Source organism: Phacochoerus africanus, chromosome 3 (genome assembly GCF_016906955.1).
Source record: "Phacochoerus africanus isolate WHEZ1 chromosome 3, ROS_Pafr_v1, whole genome shotgun sequence".
In the NCBI taxonomy this organism is placed as follows: Eukaryota; Metazoa; Chordata; class Mammalia; order Artiodactyla; family Suidae; genus Phacochoerus; species Phacochoerus africanus.
In genome coordinates this window covers 60,137,029-60,161,128 of record NC_062546.1, presented here as the reverse complement: position 1 = coordinate 60,161,128, position 24,100 = coordinate 60,137,029, and the positions used below count along the sequence as shown (strand labels likewise).

General features: G+C 35.1%; 1 protein-coding gene across 2 annotated transcripts in view; it reads left to right on the top strand.

Moving 5' to 3' along the window:
- TUSC3 (tumor suppressor candidate 3) overlaps nucleotides 1–24,100 on the top strand; it is a 191,850-nt gene that overhangs the window by 141,746 nt on the left and 26,004 nt on the right. For both annotated transcript variants that reach the window (XM_047771894.1, XM_047771893.1), the window contains one exon: nucleotides 22,172–22,235. In XM_047771894.1, the coding sequence (XP_047627850.1) occupies nucleotides 22,172–22,235 (64 nt within the window). The remainder of the gene's footprint in view (nucleotides 1–22,171; nucleotides 22,236–24,100) is intronic.

Below are 24,100 nucleotides of genomic sequence, written 5' to 3'. Positions count from 1 at the left end.
ATTTCACAAAATGAAACTACTTCTAGAGAAGATTATATTAGGCTGTCAACTTTATTCTACTCTTTACTCCACTATTTTATGCTTTTCACATTTGGGAAATGAATCTGTAGGTGAACTCACAAAATTGATTCAGCCATGCAGAGCAACATTAAACAGTGATAACTGGAAGAATGCTAGTTCTGATTGTTGAACTGTATGAATTATAAATCCTCATTTTGTTAACTACAAGTGAAGAATATTTCATGAGTTTTAGACTCCATATTTTTTGAATACTGGTTTTGTTTTCTTTGAGTCATTATGTTTCTCAAAGCTTTAGCACCAGTATTTAGTGTAACATTAAATGTCTGTCAGACTAACCTAATTTTATATAAGATAGTTATTATTTTCTTTGAGATTCAGCTACTTTCATGCATAGAGTAATTGAACCTAGGTAATAGGTTAATGTAAACGCATATACAGCTGAAAAATGCTTTTGCCAAGCTGTTCTCAAAAGCTTTAAATTAACATTTTAAGAAACCTGAAATTATGTTAAAGATATCAGGTTTTGTTTCTATCCTTAACTTCTATAATAAGCATTATAATGAGACTATTGAATATAGTATAAGAATTTGTAAGTTTGTATGAGTTATGTTATTTTTTAAAACCTATACTTATGGAAATCCTATAAAATTGGACTGTGATGATCATTGTATAACTATAAATAATAAATTGAGTAATAAAAATAAAATTTTTAACTAATTGTTGCCCATCTGTTATGTCAAGCATCACTAAATACTGGAAGTCAGAGAACAAATGAGTTACTTTTCTCTGGATAAGCTCCCAGACCCACAGGGGAAATTACTTATCAACAGACAAAAACCTGTGCAACTCAGTGACAGATACAAGCTTTAATATATATCTGTAGGAGCAAAGATGGAGCAACAGCTTACTGCCTGGATGAATCTACAGGAGATGAGCAAAGAGAACTGAAAGAGCCCAGATCTCTACATTCGAAGTAGGATTTTAGCAAATGGATAACTTATTGCATTTGTTTTCTAGAACCACCATAACAAAGTACCTTGACTGGGTGGTTTAAAACAACAGAAATTTGTTCTCTCACGGTTCAGGGGGCCAAAAGTCTGAAGTCCACATATTAGCAAGGTTGTTTCCTTAGGAGGTTCTGAGAGAGAAACTATCCATGCCTCTCTCCTAACATCTGGTGGTTCCAGGCAGTCCTCAGCATTCCCTGACGTGTGGGTGCACCACTTCAATCTCTGTCCTCACCTTCACATCACCTTCTCTGTTTCTGCCTCTGTTTCTTATAAGGATGCTCTTTTTGGAGTTAGGGGCCACCCTAATCCAATATAATCCCAACCCTAACTAACTACATCTTCAAGGACCCTATTTCCAAATAAGGTCACACTGTGAGTTTTTCCACAAACATGACTTCTGTGAGGGCACTATTCAACCTACTACACTGGGAAAAGTACAAAAATAAGGAGCAATGAAAAGTTAATGGGAGGTTCAAGGTAATAGATGTATAGTAAATGGAGTAAATTGAGGACAGTTCAGGTGATGCTAAGAAATTTGATTCAGTATAGTTTTGGAAAAACCTTATGTGCTACACTGAGATGTTTAGGTTGTCTTCTGTTGGCATCCAGCTGCCAGAAACCTCTTTGAGTTGCTTGAGTGGCTTTGTATTTTAGGAAAGTGATATGTAAAACTGTTGATTGGAGGCCTAGTTTGAAGACTAAGGTAACAGATGGTGGGTTCCTGAACGAGAAGTGTGCTAGTGACTCTAGACTGGTAATGACAGAACTTGATATGTGGTAAAATGAGCAGAGTTAAGAAAAGAGGGTTGGGATGAATTTGAGGTTGGCTTGGGAGGCGGGTTGATAATAATATGCCATAACTAAGAATTTTTTTGTGGGGAAGGAAAGATAGAAGTTTTTAGATAGAGAACTTGGCTAAGCAATCAATCAGCAGTTGTTGAGGAACACTTTCTGTCTAGCATTATCCTAGTTATTTTAATAGGCACAACCATGGTCCTATTTTAAGAACTTTACCAGACGTTTGGAGTCATGAGTCTACTAAAACGTGAAGCAGAAAACAGTTCAAATCAGCATCTAATCAAGTACAAACTTAGCAGTTCTGACTTATTGATACTTCAGAGTTTTAGATCAGAAAAAGATTTCTGATGAGTTGAGCGCTATAAGAAGCCTCATTGAGAAAGTGGTACTGAATTTTGATTTGATAAGTCATATTTAAGTTGGTTCAAAAGAGGATAGAAAGCCCTCCAGATGATAGGTGACTGTACACTAAGATGAAGAGGCAGAGATGAAAATGGTGTGTGTTTTACAGGAAAGTCAGCCTGACTGGATTCACAAGGGCATCCCAGTGTTGTTAAATGGTGTTAAATTTGGAAAGATGTATGTAAAAATCTGGTACATCTAAAACCAGTGTCATCTGTCTTGGAAGGTCAGGTAGGCAGATTGGTTACCACTGGAAAAAAGAAAGTTTTCTTTTTGCTGTATTATCTTGACAGCAGGATGCAGTTCTGTTATTTTTTAGAGGAAGCAAAACCAGTCTGGAAGCTTTCACCCAAATCCAAGTATGAGACAATGAAGACAAGCACTATTAGAAAAGTTGCATTTTGTGTATTTTTGGCTATTTTGCATATTTCTTAGTTCTTCTTTGGCATACTGAACTTCTTGCATGTATTTTATACCTTTTTTTATTTTTCTTCCTTCTGCCTTACCCTTTATTTTCCTCATCAGAATTTAGCTCCAAGCAAACTCATGTGAGCCATCTAAATATACCATATCTAAGAGCACAGAAAGCATGAGTGACGTGGAAACGTGGATGACAATGAGGATGACAACAATGAGGAACTTCCTCTGTGTGTTACAAGCTTTGCATGTTACCTCCTTCTGTGTGTGCCGTACCCTTACATGAAACAGTCACTATTATCCCCAATTACAAGCAACGAAACTCTGACTCAGGTTAAGCAGCTTGATCAAGTTGCAACAGAGTCCAGATCTATCTAACCACACAGCGTTCATTCACAGTCGCTATATAATACAGCATGGTGACTTACCTTCACCTTGCCGCGATCCATTAAATTTATGGCATCCGGATTCAGCTTCCTCAAGTGACTCACAGTCACATCTCCTTTCAGTTCAAAAGTCTTCTGTGACTTCCTTTTTCCTATAAAATTAAAATTTGTTAGAGTTATTTCTGTCTTTTATCCAAGACCCCTCGAAATACAGTGACCGCCTACACTTCTAGACTCTTCTTTAACTGCTGCCTTCCAGTAGCCCTACATGCAGTCCACAGTGTTCCTACCTTAGTGCTCTCCCACCTGCCCTTCCAGGAGTGTCTCCTCCCTCTTCTTCTGTTGACATTTTACTTTAGGTTTTGTCTAGTTTTGATAATATCCTTGTCTTCCTTCCCCCTCGGTCCTTTTCCTTTCGTAGTGCTTTGCTGCCACTTAATGTCACTTAATTTTATGTTTTTTTTTTTCTTTTGGTATTTTAGGTAATGTATACTTATTTAAACCAGGTTATAAGATTCTGAAAAGCAGAAACTGATATTCTAATGTTTGTGTTATCTAGTACAGGGCCTGGTACTTTTTAAGCCTAGTTAGTAGAAATAGAAAGTAAGAGTGGAAGTAAGTTCTGACCTTAAGTCTATAGTTGGTAATCCATCTGTTTTCTGGACAACTGGAGCAGACGGGTTTAAAATCAGCAGATTAATGGAATAGCCCAGAAATGTCTGGGGCAAGAGAAAGCCTTCCTGAGAGGATAAAGAAATTACTTTTGAACCTCTCAACTATTGTTTTTTTCCGGATATATTTTGGAAATTGGCTGCATAGAGCCCCCCAGAGTACTTGTGAAAATGGCTGACTCCAGAAAACGGGATCCAGAACTGTCCCACTGTGGCAAAATTCCATTTATTTACTTATTTTCTATTTTTAATAGAAATACTACATAAATTTAAGAAAGTGCACACAGAGTTCCTGTCGTGGGTCCAGTTGTTAACGAGCCTGACTAGTATCCATGAGGAAGCGGGTTCAGTTCCTGGCCTTGCTCAGTGGATCAAGGATCCAGCATTGCCTTGAGCTGTGGTGTAGTTCACAGACACAGCGCTCGGATCCCATGTTGCTGTGGTATAGGCCAGAGGCTGTAGCTGTGATTAACCCCTGGCCTGAGAACCTCCATATGCCATGGTGCAGCCCTAAAAAGACAAAAGACAAAAAAATAAATAAATAAATAAAAATTTTAAAAGTGCACAAATCTTAAGTGCATGGCTTCGTTAGTTTTCATGAAGAGAACACACCTCTATAACCATCACCAGATGAAGAAGTGGAAGGTACCCTGCATTCCAGAAGCCACTCCACACTCCCCTGTGTTCACTAGTTGATCTTTTCCAGTCCACCCTTTAAGGGTTTCCTGCATTTTATGTGCAGTGAGTTTAAGAACTTCTGCCTTATTCTGGGCTTGGTCCTGGTAACGCAGACATAAGAAGCATTACTCCTCAAATTACTTCCTCCTTTTTCTTCTCCCTCCCTTTGCTTTGTCATCATCCTCCCTCCCTACGGGCTTTCTCCTTCATAATAAAAATTCGTGGAACATTTCTTCTGAAGAATTCTTCTAAGTTTCTCCTCAGTGTTGAACTAAGATCACATTTTTTGGCAGTTTCCTTTCTCTTATAGGGTTCCAGAATTAGTCCATTAAGCATAGAAGATTCTGCTTTTTTTCCCTCAAATACTATTTTGAAGATTGGAAGGGTAAAAGTTTCAGAGCATTTGTGCCACTGAATTTATTTCACTTTTTCTAAACCCAAATCTTATTTTTTTTTTCTTTGTCTTTTAGGGCCGCACCTGCAGCATATGGAGGTTCCCAGGCTAGGGGTCCAATCGGGGCTGTAGCCTCAGGTCTACTCCAGAGCCACAGCCATGGTATCCGAGCCATGTCTACAACCTACACCATAGCTCATGGCAATGCCTGATCCTTAACCCACTGAGCGAGGCCCATGGATGCTGGTCGGGTTTGCTAACTGCTGAGCCATGATGGGAACTTCTAAACCCAAATCTTAACTTAGAAAACAGTTTGCTGTATTTTAAAGGAAAAAAAAAAAAAAAAAGGTGTACGTATTTTTTAATTACTTTAAGGATTAATTAAGGACTCAATATAAATGGGATTCATACATGCAAACTACCATACTAAAATAGATAAGCAACTAGGATTTACTATATAGAACAAGGAATTATACCTAATATCTTGTAATAATTTATAGTGGAATATAATCTACAAAAAGCTCAAATCATTAGCTGTACATCTGAAACTACCACAATATTATAAATATCCTACACTTCAATTAAAAAAGAAAAAGACTTGATTTTAGAGTTTGCAATAGTTTAACATTATCTTTGGATAAGTACATATTATACTATGCAGGCCTGATTTACTAAGCAAATTAAAGCATTAAAGAGTTTTGACTAAGTTTTGTTTAATTTGCTCAAGAAAATGTCTTGAAGTGAACAACAGTAGCTTGATTGTTTATTCCAAAAAGATGATGCTAATTGCCAATATTATTTTATCTTTTACTGAACATGTTTTCCACCTGAAAAAAAATTTTACTTGATAATTAGAGTTATTCTAATTTGAGAATTTGTTTTTAAATATGTACCTTCCTTCTCCCACATGTTTGACAGTCAGGTTTTTACTATATTTTTAGGAACTGGAAGGAAACTATAAATAAGAAACTATGAATACATATTACTGTGATTCATTAAGAAAATAGTGCAGTAACCACAATATGATATATTAATTCTAATTAAGTAGGATAAATTAGAGTTGTGCAGCCCTTCATTTTTTAATATTTTCAAGAAGAAAAAAATCCCATCAGATTGATTTGCAGTATTTCTGTAAATGATGTTATGTTTTTTATTTCTTAGGATTGAATATTATAGTCTTTGTGTCATTTATACTTTTTCTGGAAAGTATCATCTATTTTCTACAATATTGGAGATAATCACATAGTTACTTCCTTGAAAAATAAGATTAGAGGATCTTAAAGGATTTTTAAAAGTTATCTAATTCATTCTTCTGTCTTCAGACATGATAGGATTTTTTTTTTTTTTCAATCTTGTTTTCAGAACACCCATGCTGTCAGTTCTTCTAGTATACTGGCTTCATATCATCATTTTGTCTCTTTAAATTCTGTAACCTACCTATTCATTTCACGTCAACTGCTCTTTTAGGAACTACTTAAAACCTCATCAGAATGTGTAACATTTCCAAAACCAGGCTCTCAAACTTGAAATTAATATCATTGAATTCAGTTTCTTCTATTCTCTTATTCCTGATTACGCTGATCTTCATTTCTTGTCCATTCTCCTGGATCTCTCATATTTCCCTATTAAAACACCCTCTTCCAGGGAGGGTGTTTTAACTGGTCTCACAAGGACACTGAGATCAGTGTTTCTTCAGAAACTCCATCCTCTTTTTTCCAACCATATTCTCTTTGTCATTATCCATTCCCGTTGAGCTTTTTTTTTTTTTTTTTTTTTAATCTTTTTCAGGCTCCTTGCCCCCAAGACTCATGCACAAACACTAGACTATGCACCCCATGAGGCCAGGGATAGCTTCTCTGTTCGCTCTTATCTCAGGTGCCTAGAGATGTACTTATCACACACTAGGCATTCAATAAATATAGGTGGAATAAATAAATATAACAATAATAGCCAACACTTAATGATGGCTTACTTCATGTCATACTTTTCTAAAAGCTTTAAGTTATTATAACATCCTTGCTTTACAAATGAGGAAACTGAACCATAGGTCAGTTAAGCAACACATCCAATCCTACAGCCAGCGGCCTGGTTTGTATCCAGAGTTACCAGCAGTGTGTTGCTTCTGTGGAAGATGACTGCTGTGTTGCTGCTGTAGTTTTTATGGTAGGACCAGACGTTGTATATTAGCATATATATACATACACACGCACACACACACACATATAACTTCTAATATACCTGAATTACACTGTTAACTCATTAAATGTGAAGATAAATGCTATTTGATTTGAAGCTGTCAAATATTAAGCTTAAAGAAATAGAAAATTACACCAAGAATTTGATGTCTTATTTGATAGATTAGCTTGTTCAACCGGTAGCATCCATCATTAGTTAAACCCATTCTCAAGGCCTGCAAAACTGTGGTACTGTCAGCAGTGTTAGATGGGTCCAATATCTGAATCCTTATCAGCATCGTTTTCACTTCTTAGACAGGTTTCATTTATTATACCACTGTGCTATATTTTATATCAAATGTCAAGATAAAGCCTCTGATGTTAAAGATTTAGAGGCAGTGATTTTCCAGACTTGCTCATCAGAATGCAGTGATCCTGGACAAATGGAGAAAATGGATGAGACCTGACTTCTAAAGCAATTGGCATTAGTTGAACTTTAGGAAAAGTGTCATTCTTAAGACAGAACTTTCAAGGATATGAACTAAAGCCGTCTGAGGAACTGAACTACAAAAACATTCATAGCAGATAGTTCAGCCTGATGTAATGGGACCCAGACTGAGCAATATTCTGCTCATGTTGCAATTAGTTAGGCAGTGACATGAAAAAATACCAAGTATAAGACTGTGATCAGAAGGTGGAATTGCTTCGCCACACAGGATACTTGTCATCCACATGAATATGCTACATATATAGGATAATCAAAGAATTATCACGTGAGCATGGAGAGTGAAGATGTTAACACCCATTTTCACAAATAACATGCTTAACAATGCTTTGAAAAACAGTGGTCCCTTTTTTATTTTTTTTCACACATTTTATAGACTTTTTTGATGATAACATCTTTTTATCACCTAGTAGCCCCATAAGTAAAAAAAAAAAAAAAAATTGGTCTTTATCAGGAAAATGAATTAAAGAGAGATTGAATGGCTTTTCCTGGGGGAAATCATTCAATTTATTTCTAAAGCTAGAATAGAGTAAAAGAGAAATTCTCTTTATAATGCATTTCTTAGAGAAATCACAGATGCAAAATATTTAGTGATAGGAATATTTTAAGCTACATTAGTTGTATTTATTGTTGTTATTCTTGCATTTTAGATTATGTTCATAATAATGACCGAGAATAGTAATCTTCCTTGATGGTTGATTTTTTTTTCCCCAAGGATAAAAATTTTAAAAACCCAAATATTTGTTGTATTATACAAATGCAAAACTTTTGCATTGTAGATTTAAATATTTAATGTATCTCATATCAAAAGCTATTCAGTTGATTTTAAAATGAAGCATATAACAAATAACTTTTCATTTTGAACTTAATACTTTAGTTACCAAAAAAAATTCTGTGAGCATAATTATACTGTGAATTTCATATTTTCTTTTATTAGTGAATAAAACAAAGTCTATTATAAGTCTAGAAATGTGTTTTCAAGAAAATATTAACTACTAAAATTACTTAGAAGCTGAGTTGTAGGACCTTATAAGTTTTTGCTGTACACTCAGAAGAAACTTAGTCTTACTATGTTATCGTATCTTTAACTTCTCAACATTTTGAAAGCACAATGAATATAAGCTCTCTCATCAGTTGTATTGTCAGTTTTAATCAAAAAGTAAAAGGTGCTTCTCCAAACACAGTTTGCCCCCAGTAGCTATCACACCAATGTCTGGGGCTTAGAGAAGTTTCAGAGGATCTGTAGAGTTTCTCAGCCCTGCACTCTGGGTTCCCATTGCCTGACTTTCTAGGGAGGGGCAGTAAGAATGAACCATTTCAGCATATTCTGCTTAGGATTTCCTTAGTTTTGCCTGGAGTTTGTTGTCATTGTTATGTTGTTCCTTTTTCTCCCCACCCCCGCTTATGATACATGAACTGCCAGTCTTATTGACACTGACAGTAAGGTAAAGCTCATAAGGAGAGTGATTTCTCCACTGTGCTGTCAGGGCTGACAACTTTTTGTAGAGAAGGGTTTGACTAAGACCAGTCACACCCTTCCTGACCTGGGGCCACAGTCACAGTACTGCCTGCCCAGTGCTGTGTCCCTGGCTAAGAGGTGTTGGCCCAGCATTCCTCCCTTCCCAGTAGGCTCAGTTTCTGTCTCTCTTAATCTTGACCATGTGTCCTGCAGTAGTCTAGATAATCTCTTAGAAAATTGGACTGGATGATTTAAACTTAAGTTTTTAGACCTATGCTGTGATCTTTTGCTCACTTGCCTGTTAAACATCATGTTGTTTCTTCTGTTGGCGTGGGCTCAATTTGCAGCTAGCACTGTTTTTATAGACTTGTCTCCATGGAGCCCTAAACTACATTTAAAATAGCAGTTCTGTTATTGCTTAAAAATACCAAAATACCTCATAATAGTAGTTTTCTCTAAATATATAGAAATTCTTTTAAGATTTAAAAAAAAAAAAAACTGATTCAGAAAACATCCTACTAGTAAGTAGCCTTTGTGACAGTTTCACAAGATGACAAATTTCCCTCTTCTTAGACAGTCTCTTGCCAAATGTAGGTATGTACAAATGGCTTTCAGCTCATCAACAGCGCAAGTTTCTGGTCCTACCACAGACCTATTGCTTTGGAATCTCCATATTTGAAATCTGAGAATTTGTTTAATTGAAAACCCCAGGTGAATTTCATGCATACAGTGATTGAGAATCACTGACCTAGGCTGAGTGGTCAACCTTTTTGATCCTCAAATAGGATAAGAAAAATTGCAGAAGTCCTTGGCAGGTTCCATTCCAGGTCACATCCACAACCAGCCATGCAGTAAGTCCAAGTGAATTAGGGCTAAAAGACACCCTAACATTTCAGTCAACCTAACATTACTGCAAATAGCTGACAGGCAGAACACTTTGGCAAGTAATCAGATTTACCATTTTCATGAAGAACTGTTTTATTTTATTTCTGTTGTAATCTTTTTTTTTTTTTTGTCTTTTTGCCATTTTCTTGGGCCGCTCTTGTGGCATATGGAGGTTCCCAGGCTAGGGGTCGAATCGGAGCTGTAGCCACCAGCCTACACCACAGCCATAGCAACACAGGATCCGAGCCACGTCTGCAACCTTCACCACAGATCACGGCAACGTCGGATTGTTAACCCACTGAGCAAGGCCAGGGATCGAACCCGCAACCTCATGGTTCCTAGTCGGATTCGTTAACCACTGTGCCACGACGGAAACTCCCCATAATCATTTTTTTAGTTTAAGCCAAACATTTAATGACAGATTAGGAATTTCAAGCTCTAGATATGTATGGCCTCCGGGGAAATCAAACACGGTGGCATTCTTTGCCACCTGGATGTAGATAATACCTATTTATATCTCTTCTTTCAGGCAAATCCAGAAGGACCTGGCCTAGCTATTGTATGGTCTGTATCACATCTGCCATTTGGTGTAGCAGCCTAGCAAGAACTAGTGCTACCTCAGAGAAATTTATGTAGTGTGATGAATAAAAAGAGGACCCCTAAGCAAAGGGCTAGAAATATGTAGCTATCAAGAAGTAGAGAAAGTTTTTATTAGCATGTCAGAGTGTTAAGTGCCTTGGGATTTCAACTGGTTTTGTGCAGCAACATTGGTGACCCAGGATACTCCCATTTGCCAACAGAAGCCAGCCTGCTTGCTTGCCTGCTCTCGCAGTTTTGTTTTGTTTTTTTCCCACTAAAGACTCGATTAATTGATTCCATCTTAAGCAAGATTTTAATATCATAACAATGGGAAGATCATAGAGTGCCTTTAAGTATTTGTATCGAGTTTAAAACTAAATAAGGTAGTATATCTTGTCTTAACATTTTGAAAGAGTCTTCCTAGATGTTAATATTCTCAGAAGGAAACTGAAATAAAGATGATTTCATTTTAGTATTCTGGGTTCACACAAAGGAGACTCAGGTCTCAGGTGTTATTACTGCATTTCTACTAATTTATGTATTTTATAATAGCATCTTCTTTATTTAGAGTTGATCGTTAAAAGAGATTGATTCTATCATATAAAAAAAAGATTTTTTATATAGGCTTTGATCATGAAAGAGTGGATCTTTATTGGCAAATCTTAAATAGACAAAATTAATTTTAAAGACATAAGTATGTTTAAAAGCAATGAGGCAACCCTTTTGACTCCTTGGAAGTATTGTCAAGGAAAATACAAGATATTCACCCTACATTCTATTTTTGTGTTGATAATGAAGATTTTTTTTAAATCTCAAGTGTCTCTGCCCTTGTACTAAGAGGTATTACTACCTCATAAGGGATGGAAAAAGGCTAACAGGATTCACACAGGTAATTTATCACGATGAATGCAAGAAGAGGGTAAGAAAATGGACAAAAAGAAAATTTACATTTCACACCGATTTAAGTCAAACTTCATGAAAAGACTGAATAGAAAGAATTCATGTAGATGGTAAAAGATAATCACAGCAGTGTTTTCTCTAGCTGCTGGTTCACTTTGCAGTCATGCGTTTTAAAATGAAAGAAGGGACCAAAAGTGGATTTGTGGATTTGACCTTGAATAGAAACTGTCATTCGGGTAGCACCAGACAATATCAAATCTAAGTTTTCATTTGCCATTTTCCTGGTGTCATAAATGATTCTTTTTAAGTAAGTCACATTTTCTAAATTTTCAAAATTCAATGTCACATCTCTCTGGGATTGCTGTGAGGACACTTTTATTATTTTTTTCTAGTATGGAACTTAAGCCAAATAGATGCCAGTGTATATTTTATCAGTAAGTAAGGGAGAAATAACTAATTTGAACATATGTATTAGGAAGTCTTCAAAAGACTTATTTCCTGGCTTATGTATATTACCGAACAACTTTTTTGTACTCTGCTTATGTTAGTATTTGGTTTTGCTCCAAAGAGCATTTAATAGTCAATACTGCAATAGTCTTTACTAGGATTCATCAAACAGATTGGTTATCTATATCTTGCTTCTTTCTGCTCCAAGGCTGACAATATTAATATTGATATATTAGAGATTTAAGTAAGAAGTTTTAAAGGAAAATTATTCACTTGCAGGAGAATTTAGCCCCCCAGATAAAGCCAACTGTTAATTGGCTAACAATAGGCAAAAGTCAGTGGACATTATGTCATCTCTGGGTCATGTGACTAAGTAAAATTTTTAAATTCATTTGAATCTTAGATGAGTAATACAGTATTGACAGATAACATTTATTGTCTACTTACTGGGTTTTAGGTCTGATGCTATGTATTTTACCTTTATTATCTAATTCTCTTGTCATATTTTGTTTTTCCATTATACAGTTGAACATTTTGAGGTTTAGAGTAATTTTATTCAAGGTCACACCTGAGGCAGAATCAGGATAGGGATACCAATTTAGGCATTTTGACTGAAATGCGTTTTGTAAACTACTATACTACCCTATTTTCATGGTGCAATCAATTTCAATGTAGTTATTTTACAGATTAAGAAACTGAGACTCAAGTGATTGAACTGTCCAAGATTAACTATTGGTTTCTTATACTGAATAGACATATTCAGCAATAGAAACCAAGACACCTGACTCTGAGTTCATTATGCTGTTTGATGCAATGGCTCCCCACACAACCACTTATTGGTCTTTTCAAACAATTACATATATAAAAGGACTTCTTAGTGATCACTCACTACCAACACAATTTTAAATTAATATTGAAAAAGCAGAGCATAATGACTGATTCCATCTTCCACAGAAGTTAGGAATAAGTTACATGGAATGAGATTTTTTCATCTATTGATATATTACTATATTTAGCTTAATTGCCACTTCCTTTTTTCATGCTACTGTATAGGAGAACTATTGTACTTAAATATACTGATTTTTATTTTCAAGTATGTTACTTGAAATTAAGAAGAAAATTATTCATATATGTTATTTATTTTATATTTTGCTATCCAAACTTCAAATCATCTACTTTTTTTCTAAATAAAACTGGCCTTCAGATAAGTCATAGTAATGAACTTTCTGATAAAGTAATTTAAAGTAACCATCCTTTTCATTTGATCTTGGTACAATGTGCCATGAAGTAAATGTTCAATTGACTGGACGAATGAAGAATATTTATATTAATGATTTGTCAAAGCATTTGTCTCCACGGAAAAGAGACTATTCAATAAAAAGAGCATGTAAATTTTCTTTCTGACTAGTCATCTGATCTCCAAATGCATTGTGCTTATAGATACAAGTTAAATGTATAGCTAGGACTAAATTTTCATCAACTACAGATATTTTCATTGTCAAAATTAGTAAAAATCAGAGAGGGAAAGAATATAAATGAACATCATGCTAATAAAGCTGTAAAGAAATTCATTACTCAATATTCCTTTTTCTTAAAGTATGTTAAATACAAATTTAACATCAGCTAAATGCAAATTTTTAAGACTAGCTTAAAATTTTTAAACTTTGTTTGTTTTGAATTGTATTGTCATTGCTTTAGGCAACCCCCAAAATGAAAGATACCTATCCAAGGTCAATACTTAAGTCTTCTGGGATGATAATTTGTTCTTTTATTCTTGTTCCAGTATGGTCTTGGCACACTTGGTCCTTTTAGCCTGTGTCAGTAAGCTCTCTGTTGCACTTTGGTACACAAAATGTGTTCTCATAGTTTGAATGTGTAAACTTGTGACAGCATTTTTTGGGGGGGGGGTTTGTTTTCTGTTTCACTTGCTCTCTGTTGCTTCAATCAGTGCATAGTGTATAATAATTGCTCAATGAGAAGTCATCAACTGAATTCTAGTTTATTAAATCCCTAAGTATGTTGGAGTATCGGGTCTTGAAGTATTTGATGACTAAAGGAAATGGACAAAAGTCAATGTTAGTTTAGGTTCCTGAATATCTTTTAAAAATATCAACACACAATTCACCTGTGAAAATAAATGAATTTGAGGTTGGTTTTTAAGCATGCACACCTAAATGTTTAGAAGATATAGATCAAATTGTTTGGAATAGAGACTTTAAAATGATTTATCATTGGTTATTTTTGATTATTTACTATAGTGAAAGCCAAGTACTGCACTATTTAATGTGACATTAACTTATTTGATTTGTAGGACAGTATGTTGAGGAATATCTTCCTGTTCCTGATAGGAAGAGATCACTTCAGTTAAGTAATTTGTTCAAGATAACACAGTGGTAGCAAGTAGGAGAATCAGGACTGTCTCTGAGACTTTTGCTCTGTACTGCCTCATGTATATAAATAAGCCCCAAGTGTTATAGATTAGTTGTAGTGAAATGTTGAGTCTCAGGACCAAGTGTGGATTTTTTTTTCCTTTAACCCTAGCTATGTTTTTAAATTACAGAGAGATCTGTAGGTTCTTTGCTATTATTACTGGAAGCTGAAAATAGAGTGCATGTGATATTCTTCTCACATAAGTGAGAAAGAATTGAATAGTTCTGAGTAGGGTATTGATACATCTGATTAGTTTGAACTGGATTAATCTACTGATGGACTAGATAGAGTCAGGGAGAACAAAGGAGGCTATTGCAGTAATCTAGGCAAGAGATGATGACTGCTTGGACAAGGCAATGATGCTTGGACCTTATCCTCAGGCTTCTTTGCCAGTACTTCCTGGAAGTAGTAATGAGTGGTTGAATTTGGAATGAATTTTGAAAGTAGAATCAACATTATTTTCTAAATGACAGGATGTATGGAAAAAGAGGGGATAAGAAGAGACAAAGATAATTCCAAGGTTAGGCCTAAACAATTCGAAAAACTAAGTTGCTGTTTCTGAGATAGAAAAGGAGGCATATCAAAAGTTTGGTGTTGACCATTTTAAGTTTTAGACTTTCTATTAGTGACTACCAAATGGAGATGAATGTAGAGCAAACCATACACAAGTTCAGAGGACCAAGCTGGAGATACCAATATGGGAAACATCAGGATAGAAATGATAAGTAGGACATCAGGTCAAGATGGTGGAGGACATGGAGCATACCTTCTCCCACAAATACATTAAATAAATAAATAAATAAATAAAAACTTCATGTAGAACAATTCTAAAGAACATCTACTGAACACTAGCAGGAGACTTCCAAAAGTGCAAAAAAAAAAAAAAAAAACTCCACATAACTGGGTAGGACAGAAGGGGGAAAAAATAGAAGAGAAAGAGAAGAGAGAAAAGCGAATCAGGATGGGACCAGCACCCCTAGGGTGGGGAGCTGTAAAAGAGAAAAGGCTTCTGTACACTGAGAGGCCCCCTGAATAGTGAGGAGATCAGCTAGGGCAGAAGGGGAGCTTCAAAGGCTCAGAGAAAAGTGCAGCCACTGTTCTGAAGAGGGCAAAGAACCACACGTATGGTCAGTGCTGCAACCCTCTGCACCTTAGCCTGAGCCTCTGGGACAGGAGGGGTCTGGGTTCTGAGGCTCGGGCTTTGAAAGTCAGACCCAGTGAGAGAGTAGGGTCAGCTACATGGAAACAGTCTGGGAGCAAGGTTTCGGTGCTCCATAGACAGAGAGTATGGAAGGAGGCCTGCAACTGCCAGGGAAATAAGGTGCCATTGTTGGGGAATGCCAGGGGAGGGAGGCAGGGATTCCATAGGAACTTCTTTCTCTATGAACGGGCTTCTCAGGCAGCAGGCACCACTGGTGCAGCCTTTGGGAGTGGGCACAAGCTGATATTGCCATATCAGACTCCAGAGGTTGGTGCAGCCTAATGCCACTGAGGGCTCTGAGACAGGCATCACCCATCACCCCCACCTCCCTGGGCACCTGTGGCCTGCTGATGCCCACTGCCATCAGCTCCCTTGGGAGCACACTTGAGCCATGTACCTTCACACCCCCATCAAAGGGATGATGGTCTTCAAATACTGAGGAAAGGGACAGCCATCCAAACCAAAAGTAGCCCTCATGCCAAAAAAAAAAAAAAAAAGTAAGCCCACGTGAGCTACCCAGGGATGCTCCCACATATAAATAGTCCTCCAATACTATAGTAGATAACTGTTTCCCTTAAACTCACAGAATAAGAGAAATATAAGCATAATGAAGGAGAGGAACCATTCCCAGTTTAAAAAACAGGAGAATTCCCCTGAAGAAGTAAACAATGAAAAAGACCTCTTCAATCTAATAGCTACTGAGTTGAAAAAGGAGGTAATGAAAATACTGAAGGAATTAAGAGACTATTGACAGAAATGCAGATTATGTTTAAAAATAAGCTAGAAACAATGAGGAACCAAGAAAAATTAGAAAATTCATTTTGCTGAGACAAAAGCTGAGCTAAAGACAATGAACAGGAAAATGAATAATGCAGAGGAATGAACAAGTGACTTGGAAGATAGAATTAGTGGAAATCATCCAATCAGGATAGTAGGCAGAAAACCAATTTTAAACAATGAAAGCAACATAAGAGATCTATGGGATAATATAAAGTGTGCCAATATATGGATAATAGTGATCCCAGAAGGAGAAGAAAAAGAGGACTGAAAATGTGTTTGAAGAAATTATGGTTGGAAAGTTTCCAAATCTAAAGACGGAAATGGATATCTCGATACAGGAAACACAGAAGAGTCCCAAACAAGATGAACTCAAACAGATCTACTCCAAGATATAATAAAACCAGTTAAAGAGAAGATTTTAAAAGCAATGAGAGGAAAACAGAGTTAATTACGAGGGAAATCCCATAAGGCTTTCAGTGATTTCTCTACAGAAATGCTGCAGGCCAGAAGGGAGTGGCAAGATCCCATGAGAATCACAATTGGAAATAACCACTTAAATTTTAAGTCAGTATACAGATCAAAGAGGAAAAAAGATACCTATTTGTGAAGTGATAATAAACACAAGGAATAGCAGGCCTTGAATGAAAGAAAGAGAGAGGGAGAGGGAGAAAAGAAAGATCTCAAAATATGAAACTGCCTAAAAAATTAGAAAAAGAAGAACATACAAAACCTAAAGTCAGCAGAAAGAAGGAAATCATAAATATCAGAGAGGAAATTAATAAAATAGAGATTAAAAAAATAAAAATCAATAAGACCAAGACCTGTTTCTTTGAAACAATAAACAAAATTGACAAACCTTTGACCAGGCTCACCAATAAGAAAAGAGAAAGAACCCAAATAAACAAAATAAATAAAAAAGCAGAAATCTCAACTGATATTGCAGAGATACAGAAAAAAATAGATAATACTATGAATAATTATATGCCAATAAATATGACAACCTAGAAGAAATGGATGACTTTCTAGAAACATTACAGCCCACCAAAATTTAATCAAGAAGAAATAGATAATTTGAATAGACTGATCAGTAGAAGTGACATAGAATATGTAATAATAATTTTTTAAAAGCTCCCTACAAACAAAGGTCCAGGACCAGATGTCTTCACAGGAGAATTCTACCAAATGTACAAAAAAGAACTTATACCAAGCATTCTCAAAGTTTTCCACAAGGTTAAAGACAAGGGAATACTCCCAAAGAAATTCTATGAAGCCATCATCACACTAATACCAAAACCAGACAAAGATAACCACCAAAAAAGACAATTTATAAGCCAATATCACGGATGAATATAGATGCAAAAATCTTCCACAAAATACTAGCAAATCAAATCCAACAATACATTGAAAGGATTATACACCATGATCAAGTGGGATTAACCCAAGGATGCAAGCATTTTTCAATATCCACAAAACAGTGTGATATATCACATAAACAAAGTGAAGAACAAAAACAATATGATCATTTCATTAGATGCAGAAAAAGCTTTTTAACAAAAGTCAACACCCATTTATAAGAAACCTCCAGAAAGTGTGCATGAAGGGAACCTTTCTCAATATAATAAAACCCATATATAACAAACCCCACAGCTAACATTCACAACAGTGAAAAGCTGTAAGCTTTTCCACTAATACCAGGAACAAGACAAGGATGTCCACTCTTGCCAGTATTATTCAACATGGTTTTGGAAGTCCTAGCTATGGCAATCAGAATAGAAAAAGAAATAAAAGGAAAGCAAGTTGGAAAGGAAGGAGCAAAACTGTTACTGTTTGCAGATGACATGATACTGTACATAGAAAATTCTAAAGAAGCTTTCAAAAAACTCCTAGGGCTCATCAATGAATTTGGCAAATCTGTGGTTAATGTAAAGAAATCTCTTACATTTCTATACACTGAAAACACAAGACCAGGAAGTGGAATTAAGGAAACAATCCCATTTACCATTACATCAAAGAGAATAAAATACCTAGGGATAAACCTACCTAAGGAGGAAAAATCCTATACTCCAAAAACTATAAGATGCTGTTGAAATAAATTCAAGATGACACAGACAGGTAGAAAGATATATCATGTTCTTGGATTGTAAGTATCAATATTGTCAAAATTACTGTATCACCCAAGGCAGCCTACTGATTCAGTGCAATGCTTGTCAAATTACCAATGGCATTTTTCACAGAAATCGAACAAAAAATGTTAAATTTGTATGGAAACACAAAAGATCTCAAATAGCCAAGGCAATCTTGAGAAAGAAAAAAGGAGCAGAAGGAGTCAAGTTCCCTGACTTCAGTCTATGTTACAAAGCTATAGTTATCATAACGGTATGGTAGCAGCACAAAAACATAAATATAGACAAGCAGATAGGATAGAAAGCCCAGAAATAAACCTATGCACCTATCGTCAACTAATCTGTGACAAAGGAGGCAAGAATATACAATGGAGGAAAGACAGTCTCTTCAGTAAGTAGTGCTGGGAAAACTGGGCAGTTACATGTAAAACAATGAAATTCGAACATTCTCTAACACCTTACAAAAAATAAATAAATAAATAAACTCAAAATGGATTAAAGGCCTAAATGTAAGACCAGATACTATAAAACCCTTACAGGAAATCATAAGCAGAATACTCCTCAACATAAACTGTGTTAGTATCTTTTCAGATCCACCTCCTAGAGTAATGAAAATAAAAAATAAAATAATGGCACCCAAACTTATAAGCTTCTGCACAGCAAAGGAAACCATAAACAAAACAAAAAGATAACCTACACAACAGGAGAAAATATTTGCAGTGTGACTGATAAGGAATTAATCTCCGAAATAATACTTACAAACAACTCATACAGCTCAGTGTCAAAAAAAAAACCCAGTCAAAAAAATAGGCAGAAGATCTAAGTAGACATTTCTCCAAAGACATACAGATGGCCAAAGAACACATGTAAAAATGCTTATCATTGCTAATTATTAGAGAAATGCAAATCAAAAACACAATGAACTATCACTTCACACCAGTCAAAATGGCTGTTATCAAAAAGACTACAAACAATGCTGGAAAGGAAGTGGAGAAAAGGGAAGCCTCCTACACTGTTGTCTGGAATGTACATTGGTACAACCACTATTGAAAACAGAATGGAGGTTCCTCAGTAAACTCAAAATAGAACTATAATATGATCCAGCAATCCCACTCTTGAGCCTGTATCTGGAGAAAGCCGTAATTTGAAAAGATACATGCACCCCAATGTTCATTGCAGCAATATTTACAATAGCTAAGACATGGAAGCAACCTAAATGTCCGTCAACAGAGGAATGGATAAAGAAGATGTGGTACATATATGCAATGGAATATTACTCAGCCATAAAAATGAAATAATGCTATTTGCAGCAACATGAATGCAACTAGAAATTACCATACTAAGTGAAGTCAGATAAAGACAAACATTATATCACTTACATGTGAAATCTTTAGTGATAAAAATGAACTTATTTACAAAAGAGAAAAAGACTCACATACTTCAAAAAAGAAACTTATGGTTACCAAAGGAGACAGCTGGGAGGCAGAGATGGATTAGGCATTTGAGATTGACATATACACACTATTGTATATGGATGTTCAGTGGGAATCTGCTGTATATTACAAAGAACTCTACCCAATATTCTGTAATAACCTATATGGGAAAATAATCTGAGGGGAAAAAAAATGGATATCATATACATGTATAACTGAATCACTTTGATCACTTTGTTGTATAGCAGAATTTATCGCAAGGTAAATCAACTATAGCTCAATAAAACTTAGAAGAAAGAATCCATGTCCCAAAAAGGTATATCTGATATGATCCACTTTTGGAAAAAAAAAAAAAAAGAGTACACAAAACAATTGCCACCATTGTGGAATTAAATGCATCATTGTCGGTTGGGAAAAAAAAAAGAAAAAAAGAAAATTATAGGCCACTCTCTGAATATAGCTGCAAAAATTCTCAAAAAAAAAAAAATAGAGCAAACCAAATCCAGCAACACATAAAAAAGGTCATACACCACAACCAAGTTGGAATTCATCCCAAATTCACAAAGATGGTTCAGTATACACAAAATCAATGTAATATACAACATTAACCAAAAAACAAGTAAAAAAAACACACACACACGATTATCTCAACATATACATAAAAAGCATTTGACAAAATTCAACATCAATTCATGATAAAACTTTTTACCAAAGTGGGAAAGTATCTCAATAAAAGCTATTTATGACAAACCAACAGCTGAAAGCGTTCTCCTCCAAAATCTGGAACAAGCAAAGATACCCACTCTTACCACCTTGGAGGTTATCTAATTTAGCTACAGTCCTAATTCCACCAGTCACTAAATGTGCAATCTTAAATTAATTTTTCTAAATCTCCATTTCCTCATTTGGAATATGAGGTGATAATAACTATTTTATATGGTTAAGATATGATGGGATAACATATTGAAGCATCCAATCAACTGTCCAGCAAATAACAAGGCAATATAATGAGATCAGGATCTGAACTTAAACAGACCTAATTTCAAATCACAAATTTTGCATATACCAGATGTGAAAATGGGCAAATTTCTTCACCTCTCTTAAGCCTTGGTTACCTTATGCATAAAATGACTATAATAAAAATACCTGCCATATAGTATTATTAGAAATAAATAATATAATGCATCTAAAACGTGTGTTCCACCCAAAATGAGTGCTTAATAGATGATAGTTATTATTACTACTTGGTATGGTTGGGGTTTTTTTGGGGAGTATTTGTTATTATCTATAATGTTAAAATTATCAGAATTAGACCTTCATGTCTTAGTTCTGAGAGTCTTATTTTTTAATCAGACTTGAAGTAATGTCAAGCACATGGTTTATAGTATTTGTATTTGTTTTGCTACACTTTGGTCATTTGTAATATTTAATAGAACAAAAAGAAAACATAAGATAGGATTTCTCAGAAGCTATAATGTCAATAAACCAGAAATGGCTATTTTTTAGCCAGTTTGCTTGAAACTGTGCTTTAAAAATATAGCTTAACACACCTCTAATTTACTGAGAAATTAGAGATGGAAATAAAGACAGTTTAGCTAAGAGTATCAAGAGCAGCTTTTACATGAAAATGCCACGGTAGATTTGATGACAGTACACAGAAAATTCAGGGTATTTCAAAAAGATCATAGGAATCATATAATCCGGTTCCTCATTTTATAGATGAGGGAATATTGAATATCTGAGAGATTTGGTGATGTGCCCAGAGTTAAGGACAGGACAGAATAACTCTGTCTCCTAGTTAAATTAAAGCAGAAATATTGTGGGAATCAGTTTTTCAGAAGCAAATCTCCTGGGTAGAGATTTTTGTCAAGATTTCTATAATTGAATGGTATAAACTAATGTAGTTCTTAGTAGGTATAGAAAATTGTACATTTCTTAATGGTGTATAACAATTTTAATAATTACATTTTAGAAAAAAATCAGTTTAAATTCTCTAATAAGATGAATGCACTTATAAAGCTATGTCCTTATTTTAAAAACTTTGATAATATGGGAAAGAGTGACATAATATTTGATAGGTCATTTTTTATTTACTTTAAAAAATGCAGAGTAAATAAATTTAGTTGCTCTAATTTTACCTTAAGCTATACTAAGTACATTAAGTGCATTTCACAGTAATTGTGGAAAAATCATTACAATTGCATATATATGTTTGTAGTAAACCTTTTAACAAGTTATAGGGAGTGTACTTTTGATATTAGGTTGCTTTCTAGAGTTTATAGTAACATCAGCCACCAACATTTTCATCTGTTATTTCTAAGTAATAATTATTTTATTCAAAAATTATAAATAGCTTAATTTGTAGAGTCATCCATTGTTTATCTTCAAGGCATAAAACCACATTACAAAGGAAAAAAACAACCAAAAAATCTGCTTTTCCCCAGATTGTAATTTTTGCTTCTCTGTCTTGTTTTATAGAGCTACATTCATGGAAGCAGCCAGGCTCAATTCGTGGCAGAGTCACACATTATTCTGGTACTAAGTATCCTTTAAAATACTGATGGATTGTGTAGAACAAAACAAAGCTGCATGCTATCAAATTGATTTTTTTCTTGACAATAAATATCAAGACTTTTAAGACATTAAATTTTAAACTTTACCATGTGACTATTTTTCTAATTCTTATGCTAATTATTTGTTCTTATAATGAAAATTTTCATTCTGAATCATTAATAGACTATAATCATCTTTTTTGCTCACTATTGAACTTTGAAGTATAGCTTTTGCTCTGCATTGATTATCTAACTAGAATTTTTTGTGATGTTTGTATGCTTTTCCTCTTTAGGATCTTAATGGGGAGAAAAGAAGTGTCCTGTAATATAAAAAGCAGTATAAAAAATTATCTTCATACTGGTTCCCTTAAATGTTACAGTGAGAAGAAGGAGATTTAGGGTAATTAGATATCTTTTTGGAACATGGCAGACTAAATGTTATGAATCAGATAATACAGTGCAATTTGTGGCTTATAGAAAATAGGGTAAAGAAGATAGCATAGGAAGGAGGTGAGGTTCGTCTATCTAAAAATAAACTCTGAATATTATTAGAATGAAGTAAAGTTACTTTTTGGGTCACCAGCTATACTCTGGGGAACAGTGAGTCATTACCAGGATTTAAAATGTGGCTTATAGTATCATTTACAAATTTGACTACTCTCCTATTTACTAAGATTCGGTCATTTATATAACCATAGCATTTAAACCTTTAAAATTCCTAGAACTCACCTAGGCCAAAACTCCTTTTATAACTAGGAAAACTAAAACGCACAAAATTTAATTGACTCACCTTAGGTTGGAGGAAAAACTGGGATTAGAACTCAGTTTTTTTTATGGTCTCTTGGTTTTGCAGGTATCTAAGTTTTATATATAATATTTTATCATGGTCCTGGGACATAGGATTCATGACTAAGTGTCAGTCATGCCATCTTGAAGTTTTTAACTTTATTTTGGATGGGAAAGACTCTCTTTTTAATACCATTAGAGCCTTTGTATTATATCACTGTGTTCTGTCATAACAGTGCACTTGGTTACCCACCAGCAAATACACAGTTTCCACCTTTAGTTCTTTTTGACCTGCATCATTGCTGTGGACAATGCACCAGGTGCCAGGACACACTGAGCCTTGTATTAATTCCAATGGAGAAAAGGGCTGGGAAGAGCCTAAAAGCATTCCCACTTCAAGAAGCTCACAGACTTCCTTATTTGTAAAATCTGCCTTGGCAAACCAACCACATGGCACTCCTTTGTGAAATTTGAGATGATGTAGATAAAACATCTAGTACTGACTAGGACTACAGTTTTTCCCATTATGTTTTCCCATCTCTCCCACTCAGAATTTGCTGGTCACAGACGGCATGCATAAACATTTACCAATTGATTCTTTAACGTCTGGCAAAGGTGTAGATGGCCAGAAACAAAACAAAACAAAAAAATAAATTCTGAAAGTTTCACTGGGAGTAGAATGGCTTAATTTTTTCTAGAGAGATTCATTAACCATATAATTAATAAGATAACAAGATGACACCTTTTGAAAATGTGACCTTGGAAATGAAGCTTGCGAAGAGAGTTATAAGACTCCATTTTCTATTGCAGGGGAACTAACATTGTCTTTTTGAAATTCACTAAAAACATCCGCTATCTTCTTCCTGTCAGTTCTCAGAGTTTTTATTCCTTTCACCCTAGACTGCTCATACTTGAGTGCATTCTTGGAACTCTGCGTATCTGTAGCCCATTCGTTGCATTTACTACGCATCTGCCATTTTATGGCTTCAAAGTTAACAACCTACTATGATGGATATTTTTTGCTCTAGTTTGTCTCATAGATAGTTTACTTGAGTGTTGGATTGTTTCC